Source organism: Aquarana catesbeiana, linkage group LG03, assembly GCF_042186555.1.
Source record: "Aquarana catesbeiana isolate 2022-GZ linkage group LG03, ASM4218655v1, whole genome shotgun sequence".
Taxonomy (NCBI): Eukaryota; Metazoa; Chordata; class Amphibia; order Anura; family Ranidae; genus Aquarana; species Aquarana catesbeiana.
The window spans coordinates 406,520,164-406,537,595 of NC_133326.1; the positions used below are offsets into that span (position 1 = coordinate 406,520,164).

The window sequence follows — 17,432 nt, forward strand, 5'->3', positions numbered from 1 at the left end:
TCTACTCCCCTCTTTTTCTTGTAAAAAAGAAAACGGGGGACTTACGGCCAGTGGTGGACTTAAAGAGACTAAACAGAAACATCAAATTAGAATCCTTCAAAATGGAAAGTCTACAATCCATTCTATTAGCAGTAAATCTAGACGACTGGATGCTGTTCGTAGATTTATCGGACGCTTATCTTCACATTCCAGTACATCCTGCCTTTCAAAAATGTCTCCGCTTTTCAATCAACCAACATCACTTCAGGTTCCAGTGCCTACCCTTCGGCACCTCGTCGGCTCCCAGGACCTTCACCAAAGTTCTTCTGCCCGTCATTGCATACCTCAGAGAAAAAGGTCTGAGGGTACACCATTATCTAGATGACATACTTCTTCTAGCAGAAAGTCGCCAGGTCCTGATACAAGACAGAGAAATCTTACTCTCAACTCTGCAAGATTTCGGTTGGCTAGTGAACTGGCAGAAAAGCAAGCTACAGCCCACACAGAAGATGGTATTTCTGGGGGCAGAACTAGACACCATCCAGAACAGAGTGCAGCTCCCTCAGGAGAAAATCATGCCCCTGATCCAGAAAATTCAGAGGCTAATCTCAGCTACACGCCTACCAGCCAGAGTATTTATGAGTATCCTGGGCTCCATGTCTGCAACCCTGCCCATGATCCAGTGGTCCCAATGGCACACGAGAATCTTACAGAAATCCTTTCTGAGGCAGTGGAATGGAGTATCAATGCTTCAGACGATCTACATACACAGGTATGTGAAACAATCCACGTGGTGGTGGACACGATCCAGCAACCTCAAGAGGTACAAACCTATAGTTCCTCCACAGCCAGAGGTGGTCACTTCGGACGCCAGCCAGACGGGATGGGGAGCTCATTACCAAAATCTAGCAGCCATGGGGCAGTGGAAGTTTCAAGCTCATGGTATAGTATCAAATATACTAGAACTCAGAGCAGCCTTTCAGGCACTTCTGGCCTTCTCTCCATACCTGACGGGGAAAAGCGTTGTAATTCAAATGGACAACAGAGTAGCCGTGGCATATATTCAGAGGCAAGGGGGTACGAGGAGTCGCACATTAATGGAAGAAGTTCGTCCTATCATGGATTGGGCACAAGTGCATCTAGTAGACCTGAGAGCGGTATATGTCCCAGCAGCCCAGAACATGCTGGCCGACTATTTGAGCAGGGAACTTCTCTCGAACAACGAGTGGTCATTGAGCCAACAGGCTTTTTCCCTCCTGTCAAGAACTTGGGGAATACCGGAGATCGACCTAGCAGCTACTCCTGCGAACACCAAATGTCGGAGATTTCTGTCAAGAGCGGCTTTCCCGTCGGCCGAGGGGATGGATTGTCTGACCCATCCGTGGAATTTCAAACTGGGCTACATTTTTCCACCAGTACCCTTAATCGCGGGGTTCCTATCCAGGCTTCGGAGATCGTCAGCCACGGTAATAGCAGTAATTCCTCTTTGGCCGAGGAGACCTTGGTTCACTACCCTACTACAGCTCAGCCTGCAACAACCACTGCCTCTCCCGGTAACATCAGATATCTCAAGGTCAATTTCTACACCCAGCACCAGAGAAATTACACTTGACAGCATGGAAATTGAAAGGACTCAGCTATTAGAGCAGGGATGCTCGCAGGAAGTAATTTCAACCCTTTTACAAGCAAGAAAAAGCACCACCAACAAAACGTACTCACAAGTCTGGAATAGGTTTTGTTCGCTAGCTCAACAAAAAAATTGGAACCCAGTATCACCTGAGCCACCGCAAGTTCTGGAATTCCTTCAGCTGGGTATTAACAAAGGATTAAGCTCAAGTACCCTTAAAGTCCAGATTTCTGCCCTGTCGGCTAAAACAGGCATTAGATGGGCCCTACACCCTCTGGTGATCCAGTTCATGAAGGCCTGCCTAAAAATCAGGCCTCCAAGGAAACCCACTTTTCCGGCATGGGATCTCTCCACAGTACTTGACGCATTATCAAAACCTCCTTTTTTTCCGGTTGAATCAATTTCACTTTGGAACCTGACTTTAAAGTTAACCTTCCTGATCGCCATTACATCTGCAAGAAGAGTTTCGGAACTTAAAGCACTACTGATAACAGAACCGTACCTAGTTCTCTATTCCGATAGAGTGGTATTGAGGCCCTCGGAGCATTTCACTCCCAAAGTAGCATCCTCTTTTCATTATAATCAGGATATCACCCTTCCATCCTTTACTAACGACCAAGGTGAGCCTCATGCATTGGATATCAAAATGGTCATTACCAACTATCTAGAAACCATAGCTTCCTTCAGAAAAACCGATACTCTTCTCGTAATTCCACACGGGCCTAGGAAGGGTCATCCAGCAACTTCTCGAACGATCGCATCCTGGCTGGTTAACACCATCAAAAAGGCATACTCTACTCAGCAACTTATTATCCCGGAAGGTATCAAGGCACACTCGACCAGGGCAGTGGCAACTTCATGGGCAGCATACTGCAGGGTTTCACCAGAAACAATATGTAAAGCAGCGACCTGGTCATCTAGACATACGTTTACTTCTCACTACAAAATTGACTTTGCTCAACTAACAACAGCAGACTTTGGCAGATCCATTATTAAAGCCAACTCCACAGCTCCTTAGAATAATAAAAACGTATTTTTTGCACCCTCCCGACTGGCGAGTTATTTCCCAGTGTGTGCTGCCATGAAGGTGTCAGGAAAACGGAAAATTGTATGCTCACCTTTCCGTAATTTTCCTTTCCTGACGCATCTTCATGGCAGCACACAGGTTCCCACCCTGTTCTTAGATGATATATACAGAGAATGGTGGGGGTCATCTCTCTTCAACTTTTATAGCTAGACCAATCCTGTCAGGTTGTGGAGGCGGAGTCACAACCCAGTGTGTGCTGCCATGAAGATGCGTCAGGAAAGGAAAATTACGGAAAGGTGAGTATACAATTTTCCGTTTTTGTTAAAGAGGTTTTACAGTGTTATATCCATCACAAAAGTGAGTTATCATTTCATATGGCAAAAACATGTTTCCATGCAGAATTGTTGTTGGTAACCTGGTGTGGTGATGGCCAGAGCTTTGTTACACTGCTTTAATAGAAATAGGATTTCCTTTTCAAAAGTGATCTGTGCTGTCTCTGCTCTGGAAACATAATTTCACCTCGTGCAGAGCAGTCATGCCTAAAGCCCCTGTGGTAGATCTGAAATTTGTTTGACGGGGATCTGTGCAGAGAACCTTCTACTTATGCAGTGAGTTAAAATAACATTGGAATGCTGTTCTTAGATTGTGATTTCAGGTAAACCTAGAAATAGATAGGCAGGACTTGTTCTGTTATGTTAAAGATGTTTCTCTATTAGCCAATGTAGCTTCTTTAATTCGTGGAACCGGTCTAGTTCAAAGTGACTAACTACTACTATGTATACCATGAATTGAGCAAATAAGAACCTTCATAGACGCACTTGCAGAGAAACAACCGTCTTTAATGTTTATGCAGTTACCCTTAAATATGTTTATTATCATTTCCCTGTCAACATTTCTACCAATGAATTAAAAGGGTTTAGTTGTTCATGATCTTTTTTCCCCACAAATGTAGTTCTGAAGGGTGTGCCTTCGATTTTTTTTTTTTTTTTTTTCTATGAGCATTTGTATTGTAGAAAAAGTGAGAAACACGTGTTCATTGTGGCAGTCATGTACAGCTTTCCTTTTGGAACCCCTCTGTTGATTGACATTACTCAAGGAGGACAATGTGAATTTGAACTCTTAGCAGTGCTTGCTCTGGAGACCCAATGAAATCAGTGGATTTCAGCCTAACCTTAGAAAGCAGTCTTGTGCTGAATTGTCAAGCATTCCGGAATTGGTCCCAACCATCAGAAATGTGTTGATCTAAGGGAGGAACTCCTGCAGCTGTGCATGTCACAAACTAAAAGATGCTTACGCTTTTTTCCATTACCTTGCAAAAAAAATAAAATATATATATCTTTGTATAACATTTTAATTTTAGTAGCCTTTGCTTTTGCTATAATATTGTTTTATCGTTCTAAAATAAAAATGAACAGATTTAGCAATGTAATTTTACTGATTTTAATACCTTTTTTACCTATTTATAGATATGTCCGTGTTGCCATTCTTCCTTGTTCTGAAAATACAAGCTGCTTGTTCCGTACAAGAACTGTGGATGCATCAGACATTGTAGTGTTCAATGAAATGTTTTTGGCACCTGTATCCCTTGCAGCGTTACATCAAAAGACTTTGCAAGTTGACGTGTGCACAATAAAAAAGCATCGAGAAGAATGCCTGGTAAATAATTTTGCATCTCAGTCAGCATTAGGAAGTAATTTATGCTTAATCCTAGTTTGCTACATATTTTTAAACATTAAAATTGTCTTTTTTGCATTACAGTATTTTGCATAATTCCCTGCTGTCATAAAAAAAAAAACTAAAAACGTAATGGGAATCAACTTTCAACAATATATACAACTCCACTAAAAGCACTAACCTAAGGGAGATGCAGCAAAAAATATTCCACAAGTGGTACCTCACACCCAGTCGTATATCAAAAATCTACCACAACTCCTCTCCTGATTGCTGGAGATTATGTGGAGAGAGCGGTACGCTATTCCACATCCTATGGAACTGCCCTAAAATAAAACCATTATGGAGGCAAATAGAAAACATAATACGAAATTTTTCGTACCAAACCCCTCCTCTAAGCCCATCAATGGCTATATTATCAATAGACCTAGAATCTATTCCGAACCAGGTTAGAACGATAATTTCCCACATATTGCTGGTAACCAGGCTTACAATTCTTAGACACTGGAAGGATACAGAGCCCCCATCCATTACAGAAGTAATAACCACAGTTCACAATTATGGTACATATGAAGTTTTACACGCATCAGCTATGGGGAACCACGAGAAGATATCCAAAATATGGGAACCATGGAACACATGGTACTCAAGACGATTGAATTATTGAAAGTAAAAGTGAGTTAAAGTGAGACATCTAACCAGGGGAGGCAATTAGACTGTTGGGACAAATATATTTGTTTTATTTGTTTTCTTGTTTTCCTTTTATGTTACCTTAAATAATTGTTAAAACTAGAGATACTCTATATATGAAGGTTCAAGCATATAATAACTTACTAATGCAGAAAACCACAGTATTTGTAACCGCTAGAAGCATTAAAAACAAGTTGCAGCAAACATGACTTCATGTTGGAGGATGCGACCACATTGAGAGATCACTCAGTCCAAAGACAGAGAAGCCATGAATAAACACCACAACAGGTTTACAGCAGCTACTCAACATAATGTAACATACAGTTATTATAATGAAAATATGTGTAATATGCTATAATACTATGTAACGAAAAATAACAGAACACAAATGTATGTATCATATTTTGTACACTGTTCAATAAAAAATATTTAAATAAAAAAAAAAAAAAAACTAAAAACGCAAAAGTGCAAAAAAGCTTCTAGGTGGAGTTTTTGAACACAAAAGGCTTCGGTATATTTAGGCCTCATGCACACGAGACGCTGTTAAACGCGCGTTCAGAGGCAGTTGGACACTTTTTTCAACTGCCCCTGAACTCATTCAGTGTTATCCTATGTGTCCATGTACACAGTCTCGTTTTTTGGCATTTTTAGGCAGTTGTGTTTAACCTCGTTTTTCCAGAAGCAAAAAAATTGGTTCAGATGCAAAAGTTTTCCACGTTTCAGACGTGTTTTTAAAGGAACCCTATTTTTTGGACCAGAAAACACAGAAATATGATGGTAAACTGCAGCAGAGAATGACATTTTGCGACCCGAATTTGGGGCATATCTCGGGGCCACTTAGTGCTATAAACCCCAAAATTGGTATGCAAACACAGTGGAACTAGCACTACAACATATCCAAATGTGGGGTTCCTAGCACCAAGTGGCCCCGAGATACAGGGCCCTAAATTCGGGTCACTTTTCTGCAGCAGAGAATGACATTTTGCGACCCGACTTTGGGGCCCCGTATCTCAGGGGAACTTGATGCTAGGAAACCCAGCATTGGATATGTTGTAGTATTAGTGTCACTGTATTAGCACATTAAATTTGGGGTTCTTAGCACCAAGTTACCCCGAGATATGGGGCCCCAAAATCAGAAAATGACATTTTGTGACCCAAATTTGGTTATGTTGTAGTGCTAGTTCCACTGTGTTTGCATACCAAATTTGGGGTTCCTAGCCCAAACTGGCCCTGAGATATGGGGCCTCAAAGTTGGGTCACAAAATGTCATTCTCTGCTCTGCAGACGCTTCTAGACGCAAACGTGGTAAAACGCGGCATGCAAATGCGGCAAAATGGGCGTTTCTAAACGCCGGTTTCAGCTTTTAAAAACGTGTTCAGCAGAGTTTGCACCGGCGTCTCGTGTGCATGAAGCCTACAACAAGATTGGTCTGCTTAATGCATCTTAGGTCTTCATACTTTGTACTAAAATGACAGAAGAAGATAGCATATCAGGTAAAAAAAAAAAACAACTCTTTATAATTTCAGCATACAAGTGACACTCCAAGTTGGCATAATGAGTGAAAAAAAGATGCTGCGCTGCTAAACAATCAAATTGACATATTTTACCACAATATGTGTATAATATAAATATACTTACGTGTGAATCCACCAATGTGTGATATCACCAATAAAGATACAAAGTGCTCCTATGGTTAAAACGTGTGCTACCATAGTGCTCACAGAACTCTCACTGTGGTGGCACATGTGTTTTAACCATATTAGCACTTTATATCATTTCTGGTGTGCGATATCTAAGATCACGGAAGACAAAACAAATTATCACTATTGGATGTTTAAGATGAGATTAATCACTATTGCTAAGCGTTTATCACTTTGTGTTTTGAATTTTATGATCCTGATTTACACTATTTATTCACACATAAATATTTTATATTATACACATATTGTGGTAATTTATGATTGTTTAGCAGTGCAGCATCTTTTTTTCACTCATTATTTTAAGTTGTGGGAACATGGGTGCTAGCAGCAGCTAATTAGTCACTGAATCATAGTTAGTTTATAATTGGTGGCGAAGGACTCACATTATTTTAATACCAGTTGACATGTTTTGGACTGTTTTTAGTCTTGGCCTGAATGCTGCAGTAAAGGTGTTTTTTTACATCCATCTTGCTACTGTTCTGTCACCTCAAACAGCCTGGTCTACTATGCTGTCCTTTTAACCAGTTCCAGAGCCATTTGACACTTCATCTATGGACCTTTTTGCATAAGAATAACTTTGCTACTACTTATGATGCATATTTATTATCATATCATATTATATGATGAGTCAAAGGTGTGTTTTTTTTGAACAATCAATGCATTTTTGGTAGTAATGTCTTTATTTATTTAATTTTCAAGGGCATAAAAGTAAAAATAAATTATCAGTTTGACCAGTGTTTTTTTGTTACACTACAAGAAAATGAAGGAACACCAGAAAAAATGTTGTACAAATAGCACATATATATGAATATAGTTTTATAGTTTTTTTTTTTTATTGTGCTAAAAAAATAGTGAAGGGAAACATGGAAAGTAAAGACATTATTATGGCTAGCTTTGAATAACTAAAAGTTTAATTAGGAAAGATGTTCGTGCAAAAAACTCTGTCACCAAGTCTGCAGTAATGATTTATTAAAAGTAATTGATTCTTTATATTTGTGGAAACTGAGGTATATTTATGATGAAATAGTAGTTTACTTTTAAAATTGCAATTTTACAATAACCTGACATATGTTTAAGCTACTCTGCACCACCTGAATTTTTTGTGGATGTCATGGATCCTGTTGTAGTTTATTACTGTGTATAACATTTTAACATAGCTTTCCATCCCTATTTTTATATTTTTCTGTAGAGTAGCCAGTCATTTTACTGCACAAATAATGATGATTAATTTATCACTGCAATCAGGGTTCCTTTTTTTACTTTAAATAAATATAACATTGAGAATGATCACAGTGAACAGGCACACTTCATTCACTATGGACTTTGTTGGCTTTCAGATAGGAAGTTCAAACATCTACTTTGACATTTATCGCCAGTGCATAATGCATGTCCTGTTAATTGGGTATCCTTTTATCTTTGGCTTTGAAAAGTACATTTTGGTCCCATTGTTGCTATAGATACAGATTTCTCTTTACACTTTATCTCATTTGTATGTAGCAGCCAGGAAACACAGTACTGCTTTTATCACTTCTTTGTGAAAACATGCTATGGGGAGAGTTAGCTAAATACTAACTGCAATATGTAGGATGCAACACAGAAGTTAGGCAACAGTTGCAATTTGAAACTAGTTAAATATATTCCTTTTTTATCTAATTGTAAATACAAGTAGGGCTCTGGAAAGCACTATTGATGGATTTGTGTACTCCAGGAAATCAACCATAAAAAGACAAAACTGGCAACAAGATAGAAGGTACAGTTTCCAACCACCACAGAAAGAGGTAGACAATCTTATGCTGGGTACACACAGGAAATTTTTTTTTTTTTTTTTTTTTGCAGGTCACTGTAGTAACATATCCAATGTTAGTGCGGTCATCTCCACGCTGAGTTATTCTGTTCTGACAGGGGAACTGCACGCCTGCCATTGGCTGAGAGCGCTGATCAGATGCTGGTTTTCCAGCATGCTCATTTGACAGAAGCAGGTTGTGAGACCGGCGTCTTTCAGACAAGGAGCTGTACACACGAGCCGAATGTTGCCCGGGTTCTCAGATTTTCAGCCCATGTGTACTCCATTTAGGGTGCTCCTTAACCCCCACATAGGGACCGTTTTTGGTTAAGGATTTCTATGTCTGATGGTGCTCAAAAAGCCACCAGAACTTGCCACACAATGAACCATGTCCTGTATGCATGGAAACAAGTGACAACATTTTCGAAGGGAATAATGCCCCGTACACACGGTCTGACTTTGTTCGGACATTCCGACAACAAAATCCTAGGATTTTTTTCCGACGGATGTTGGCTCAAACTTGTTTTGTGTACACACGGTCGCACAAAGTTGTCGGAATTTCTGATCGCCAACAACACGGTGACGTCAACTACGTACGACGAGACTAGAAAAGGCCAGTTCAGAACCAAGCGCGGCACCCTTTGGGCTCCTTTTGCTAATCTCGTGTTAGTAAAAGTTTGGTGAGAGACGATTCGCGCTTTTTCAGACTCGTGGCTTTCAGATCGTTTTCTGTGGTTCAGTTTGTGCTTGTGGGTTTGTATCTGCTCTTCAGTGCGTGAAAGCAAGTTCCGCGTGACTTTAATTAGTCATTGTGTTCTTGTTCGTTCGTTACTGTTTTTCAGGTCGCTCTTCACAGGCCTTGCTGTTCTTCAGTGCGTTCTGTTACTTCGTTCTGAGCAGCCGACCGTTTTCTAGCCATGTTGCGTATACGTACTCCTCGTAGAGTTCGTGCTGTGTGGGGGCTTGGTGTTGGGGTCCTTACCTTGACACAAGCCCAGTCCATGAACAGGGTGGGGAGGAGTTCATGGACCAAGAATTGGTTGCTTCAGTGTGACCAGTTCTCTCATATGCCTTTACTCCGTGAGATCCGTGAGAATAATCCTGATGATTTCAGGAACTTTCTCAGGATGACGGACCCCGTATTTCACCGTCTGCTGGCTTCGCTGACCCCCTATATCAGCAGGCAGGATACCTGCATGAGGCAAGCCATCACTCCGGAGCAGAGGCTCGTCGCTACCCTGCGGTACTTGGCGACAGGGAGAAGCCTGCAGGACCTCAAGTTCTCGACAGGCATCTCCCCCCAGGCTCTGGGGATCATTATCCCAGAGACCTGTTCTGCCATCATCCAGGTCCTGCAGAAGGAGTATATGAAGGTAAGATTTTTATCCTTTAATATCACATTTTATTGTATTTAATGTTTGCTAAGATATTGTATTTCTTTCCTCATTCCCTAATTACCATGATTGTAATATGCTGAGAATGTCCCCTTTCTCCTCATGCATGCTGGATTTTTATGTAATTATTTTTTTAGTCCTTCATACATATCTGCCTTCACTTACCTCCCCAACATGCTCTCCTGCCCCTATATTCACCTCATGTAGTCACTTAACAATGTATTTTACCTGCTCCATAGTAGTGCTTTACCCCAAACACCCCCTAAAATGTTTAGAAATGTGATTTGTGCTTTAAATTCAGGCAGAGTGCCAGAGGCTTTTTTTTGTAGTGTCCCCAAAACCTTTTTCTAAACCCTCCCTCCCCCCAACTGCTAAGTCAGCTGATCCCAATTCTCTATCTATCCTCAATCATCTATCTGCTGACTTTGCCAAACCCATACACACTATACCCATCTCTTTACTGGTCAGATTTATGGATGAATTCCCCAAAGCATGTAGTGCAAGGGCCTGCCTGTATACTTTCCAATGGTACTGTTTAAAGTTTTTGTATTCTATTATTATCTTGATAGGTATTATCAGAATGTCCAAATGTCCTCAAATGTGTACAGTGTGTATTTAAATCTTTGGGGGGGGATATGATAGGTGTACCTTATACTTTGGTGTTAATTGCCCCTTAATAAATGCTATCTGGAGGTTGGCCAAGAATGTTTGTGCCTAATCTGCTTGCCATGTTTATGTGCAAAAATAGTAATTTATTTTTGTTTTCCTCAACAGTTTCCTTCCATGCCACAGGAATGGCAGACTGTGGCCTCCCACTTTGCCCAGCGGTGGGACTTTCCTAACTGCGGAGGGGTAATTGATGGGAAACACGTCCACATCGTCCCACCACCCAACTCGGGGTCGTACTATTTCAACTATAAGGGGTTCAATAGTATTGTGATGTTGGCGGTGGTGTCGGCTAATTACGACTTCTTGTATGTGGACGTGGGGAAGAATGGCCGGATGTCCGATGGTGGAGTCATCGCCCAGATGGAGTTCTACAGGCGTCTCCAGAATGGCAGCTTGGACTTGCCACCTCCAGAGGACAATGTGGAAGGACTCCCATTCGTCTTCGTTGCGGCTGAAGCATTTGCGCTGGGGGACCATCTTATGCGGCCATTCCCGATGAGGACCCTCACCCCGGAACAGAGGGTTTTTAATTACCGGCTGGCCAGAGCCAGAAGAGTGGTGGAGAACACATTTGGAATCGTGGCCAGCCGGTTCCGCCTATTTCTGACACCCATCCATATGGCGGAGTATAAACTTAATCATCTAATCCTGGCGTGCTGTGTTCTCCATAACTTTTTACGCAAACATTCTGTCAATTATGCTGGCTCAGTTGGGCCTGAGGCCGGAATTCTACATGATACAACCCTGACGGTGCTTGAAAGTGGCCGTCCTGAGTGCCCGTGATGTCCGGTTAAGATACCTTGAGTTCTTTGCGGGTAGGGGGGCCATCAATATGCCAGACAATTTGTGAAGCATTTATCAAATAAAAAAAAAAAAGCTAATCTTTGGTGACATTTACTGCTTGTGTTTGTTTTAGCTGACCCTGAGACAGCAATGTGGGGAGTCCTGAAAATGGCGTGATTGTGTAACCTTATACAAAGCACTGTTGGGTGTTATTTACTAAAGGCGTATACACTTTTTATACCACAAGTGCACTTGAAACTGCACTGAAACTGCTCTTGTAGTACAAAGAGGATTTGCCCTTAGGAAATAACCACCATTTTCTCAGAAAACAGCAATTACATCACCACAAAAGTGTTGTAGCGTTGAGACAATAATCCACACATTCTTGATTAACAAACTTTTTAATACCTGCACAATCACATGTGCATTTAGAAAAGGTTTTTAAAACAAACCAACATGTTTGTTGTCTAACAATTTTCGGGGTGGCATTATCAAAAATAGAAATGTCCATTTATGATAAAACAGGCCTGTGTAAAACCAACAAGAAAGACAAAAATCTTGAACTTACAAAGTTCATATAGGGTAAAACTTGAAGGCAATATCAGACATGAGTATTTAGGAACTGTGTTTGATATTGCATTCAGATGGGGTGAAGTCACCCCTTGAAAAGCCAAATTTGGAAGATGCACACCAATTTACGAATGTCAACATGTGCTAGCTGCCATCACGGGGGATCAAGGGATGTGTTTTGTGGGAGCAACCCCTTCCTCACTGCTACTTTATTATTGAGGAAGAGGTTGTACCCCCAAAACGCGTCCATTGATCTCCCGTGATGGCAGATAGCACATGTTGGCACACTGTGTGCATCTTCCAAATTTGGCTTTTCGAAACATCGCTCAAAAAATTTTAAGATTGTAGCACACAAAAAAAGAAAGTGATTTTGTGGGGTTTTAAATTCACCCCAAAACATCAATGATGTTATTATTTTTTTGAATAACATCATTGATTTTTTTCTTGATGTTTTCCAATTCTAAATTACACCCCATGATCTCCCCGATCAGGATCTGGGCACTTTCTGATGTGAAAGGATCTCGATCCATAACATCACGATCACCTAAAAAGAGAGTAACCAAACAAAAACAGGTATCAAAAATCTGCCAACATCCATCTCTTACCTGAGCCTGTGGTCGCAGACACTCACCTGTTGTGGTGCCAATTTCCACCACATCTTCTTCCTCCTCCTGCTCAGCTTGTGTTTGGGGTATTTCCCCTTCTTCCAGAGGTGGGGGGTCTCTGGTCTCCTCGGATGAGGGATGTCCTCCGAGTCTTTTCTCCCCTATGTAAAACAAAAATGGTATAATTAGCACACAGATATTTTAGCAGAGTTCCAAGATGTAGCTTTTTTAGTGTCCTTTGTCAACCTGCAATACTTTACCTGTTTTGTACAAGCTTCACAGATGGAGACACCCCTATAGTATACACTGGAGCACCTGTGTGCCCCCCCTAATAAAAATGGTGTTCTTGTGTCCCACACTATTGCACCAGTGTCCAGATGTGAAAACAGCTGCTCAGTGTCCTCTCCTTACACAGAATCTAGTTTGCATTTCATTCTAGTAACAAAGCCATCTACACAACCAAATATTTTTCATCCAAATAGGCCCTAAAAAATGTAGGAAAATGCATATGGCCTAAACAATGGTGTTTTAGAGGCCGAAATAAAAATGTTTGATACGAACGAATAATGGGCCCATGATCATTAAAATTGCCATTTTAAACTGTACAACAATTAAGAAAAGCATATGGAGCAGCACGAACGTAATAAAGACAAAAAGAATAGGAACACAGCACAACTACTTACTTTTTTGCAGCACTCTCCGGATCTTTCTGTACTGCTCGGGCTCTCTTAATTTCAGGTCCGACCACCGCTTCCTGAGCTGATCTTTCGATCGTCGTACCCCGAAATTCCGGTGCAGACTTTTGACCACTTTCGCAATGATCTTGGCCTTTCTGATATTGGGGTTGGGGTAAGGTCCATACTTTCCATCATAGTCGGCCTTCTTCAGGATGTCCACCATCTCCAACATCTCCCCAAAGGACATATTTGTGGCCTTAAATCTTCTCCTTCTGGATCGGGACGTGTCCGGATCCGGGCTTTCCTCCTCCTCCTCCTCCTCGTTGCTATAATTAGCATGCACCTGCTGTGTCTCCGCCATATGCTCTTCCCCCACTGCGCAGAACGAAAAGGGGCGGGGAATAGACTAGAAAGAACGTCGGGGGAGGGCGGAGTTACACGCATGCGCAGTGTGTATAAAGTGTACCACACGTGCGTATTAAGTACGATCTGTGAGCGGAGGAAGGAGCATTGGAGGCGCCGATCGTAAGAACGAAGGTAAGAGACATACTTGTGCCTATACTGCTTCTACATTGAGGCCTATATTGTAACAAGATTAGGAGAGTTTGGCCTAACATTAGGGTTTGTCTTGTGTCTTGCAGTGAAATTATCTTTCAAGATAATGACTTCATGGCAATATTCATTGACATGTTCAGGGAGCTGCCTTGTCTGTGGGAGATAACCCACCCACATTATAAGAACCAAACAAAGAAGAAGGCAGTGCTGGATCAATTGTTGGAAATTGTGAAGCAGGTGATCCCCACGGCAGACATCACATATTTGAAGATCCTAATTGGTGGCCTGAGGAGCACATATGTAAGGGAGCGCCAGAAAGTCCAGGATTCACAGAGATCCGGAGCAGCAGATGACATCTATGTCCCCAGGATGTGGTACTATGACAGGCTGCATTTTCTGGCAGGCCAGACTGAACCCAGGTCATCACTCTCCAGTCTTCCTTCCATGCTTCCTTCCCCCCCGGCTGAGGCTTCTGATGCCCAACCTGGGCCTTCCAGGCAGCAACATGTGGAGGAGCCCAGATTGAGCCAGGTATAGCATTCCTCTAAATATTGCTGGTTGTTCAATCAATGATGTTAACTAGATGTTAGTTTGGACTACTAATTTATGATTGTGATTGATGATGCAAAAACTAAAACCATGTCCCTTTTTCATACACAGGGAAGTCTCAGCCAGGAGGTGGCCGGGCCGAGCAGGCTGCCTGATCTGCAGGTCCCTCCCCTACACCTGGAAAGAGAAAGTGGCAGGAGGAGGAGTGCCCTAGAGCAGGCTGCCATAGGCCCTCTTTTGGAGGGCTACAGAGGCCCTGGGAGCACCACACACCGTGGAGGAGGACTTCGCTGCCATCATTGCCTGTAAAATGCAGAGGATGGAGGAGGGACAACAACTCATGTGTGAGTCCTTAATATTGGAGGCTCTTAATAAGGGGATGAGGGCCCAAATTACATCTGATACACACCTTTGTGAACTCACACATGGTCCTCCTCCTCCTCCTGCAGGTCCTCCATCTCCTTCTCCTCCAGGTCCTCCTAGTCCTCCTCCTCCTCCAGATCCTACTCCTCCTCCTGCCACATCTCCAACAGCAGAGCCACAGCAGGGAATGAAGCGTGGAAGGAAGACCAGAAAGTGAGGACCCTGGATCCAGTCTGGTCGGCCAAAAGATGCAGCCTCTTGTGGAACCACAGCCTGGGGACACAGATGTCATCTGCTGCTATCCGGATCTCTGGGACTTCTGGACCCAGACTGCCCTCCCTTACATATGGACTCCTCAGGCCACCAATTTTGATGTTCAAGAATTGATGTCTGCCCTGGGGGTCCCAGGCTTCGCTAATTTCTCCTGTTTATCCAGCGTTGCCTCCCTCTTTGTTTGGTTCTGAGCCCTTAATAAAGGATTTTTTGTTTGAATTATACTTGCCTATGTGTGTTTTACTTCAAAAAGGACAGTTTGTGAGGATTCTGGTACATTTCAAAAATACAATGTGAAATTAACAAGGGACACCAACACCAAACAATCTCCTTGAGATTAAATAATAAAATATATAAATGGTGTTGTGGTAACTTGACACACAAAACGCACACAAAAATATTCTGGAGTAAAACTAAAAATAACATTAAACAAAGATCAGCCTTTGAAAAAATACAAACATAAAATCTAAAAGAAAAATGGCTTTAAATAAAAAAAAAAAAAATTATGTCAGATGTGACAAATAACAATATATTCAGGGAATCCCAAGAAAAAAAATTAAAATAAGTTTGTGAGAAGTGTGTGTGAATATGAGCAGCAAAACTACTTAATTCTTGTCACATTATAAAGAAGAAGAGAGTGCGCTGTATTAAACCTTTTTTAATATTGCAGCGTGACGAAAGTGCTGTATCCATTGCGAACGCTAATTTTACCAGACCAAGCTGTTCCGTGTCGGAATGTCTTCTGAGCATGCGTGGCACTTTGTGCTTCGGAACAGGCCACACACGGTCAGAATTGACGCGATCGGATTTTGTTGTCGGAAAATTTTATAGCCTGCTCTCAAACTTTGTGTGTCGGAAAATCCGATGGAAAATGTCCGATGGAGCCCACACACGGTTGGAATTTCCGATAACACGATCCGATCGAACATTTTCCATCAGAAAATCCGACAGTGTGTACGGGGCATAAGAGTTAACACAATAATAGAAGCCTGTAATCAAAAGCCTGTGTTTTTGCTCAACTTCTATTGTAGGAAATGGTGCATATAACCTGATATTAATTTTGCAATGCATGCAAACATACATTGTGTAAACTGATGAAATAAACCAATGTTAACACATGCTAATGCGTGAAAAAGCACATAAAATAAAAGCAGTATTAAACCCAAAACCAAAAATGTAATATATTGCAGCTTACCAACCATTAGATGTGGAGGCTGCATTTGTTTGTTTTTTTTAGGCTTTTTTCCTTCTGATTTCATCTGGTGATCTGGCCAGTAACACACCTCCTGTATTAGAGTGCACCAACTCTGGATGAAGGAGCACAGGGGCACCTTTGGACAGCAACATTGTCTGGGGGAAATGAGGGGTTAGATGGACTTGCAGACAATGTTAATTTTGGCAGCAAATTTAGATTTAGTTTTAGTCTTAGTCCAAGGCCTAAAATGGCATTTTAGTTTTAGTCTCATTTTAGTCTTCTGCAAGATTTTTAGTTTTAGTCATATTTTTATTTTATTTTTTTCTCAAAGAAGTTTACTAGAAAACAAAAAAAGAAAAACAGTACATCTCACAGAGAAACATCAGCATCTGTCATAAATTCTGATTACAGAGAATATGTTGGCTTGGTCATCACAAACAGCATTCACTGCACATCAGTGCGTGATATGGGTAACGTCAGTCCTATCCCACCTGTACACAGTATAGCATGAAATTCTGAACCTTACTATACAGAGGTTTTTCCCCAGGCGCCCACAGTTAACCTAACAAAATTGATTAGATCAACAGTCTATCCAATACAAGGTCTATAGGAGAGAGGCCTGGGGTATCCAGCCAGGGTGACCACAGTTTATCGAATTTCCCAAGACATCCCCCATGTTGGAAGATATATTTCTCTAACCGTATAGTGTCTCCCATCTGAACAATCCATTCCTGCCTTCCAATGTCTAAGGATTAACTTGCGGGCTTGAAACAGGACTCTAACTATGGCCTGTTTTGGATTGCCATCTATGGGGATGTCATCCACAATCCCCAATACACATGGCTTCGGGTCTGTCGTATAGTAACCCTGGAAGACTCTCTATTAATAGTGGACAGGACCCCTGTTGAGAACAAATGTAGCTTGGGGCAATGCAATAACAGATGTATTAGATCCCCATTGTCTCTCAAAGATCTAGGGCAATTTGCAATTTGCCTCACTCCAATCCTGAACAATCTAGTAGGTGTAAAGTGTACTCTGAGGACTATGTACAACTGGGACAGGCATTGAGCTACATTCAGGGAGCACATCTGTACCGCCTGCAGAGCCTCCTCCCACTGTTCTTCCTCGAAGGTACCTACATCTTTTTGCCACTTGCACGCCGCTCCCAGAGGGAATACGTATAGGTATATTTGGAGAATCACGGAGTAGCATCTGGATATAAAGCCCTTGAACTGAGACACCTCAGCCATTTAGTGAAATATGCGGGTCGGAGACAGATCCCACGGAGACCTGCTAGACTGTGCCGCAACCACATGTTGCAG

At 41.8% G+C, this 17,432-nt stretch overlaps 1 protein-coding gene across 6 annotated transcripts in view; it reads left to right on the top strand.

Moving 5' to 3' along the window:
- WWC1 (WW and C2 domain containing 1) overlaps positions 1 to 17,432 on the top strand; it is a 290,220-nt gene that overhangs the window by 242,477 nt on the left and 30,311 nt on the right. For all 6 annotated transcript variants that reach the window (XM_073620708.1, XM_073620705.1, XM_073620707.1 and 3 more), the window contains one exon: positions 4,100 to 4,289. In XM_073620708.1, coding sequence (XP_073476809.1) covers positions 4,100 to 4,289 — 190 coding nt within the window. The remainder of the gene's footprint in view (positions 1 to 4,099; positions 4,290 to 17,432) is intronic.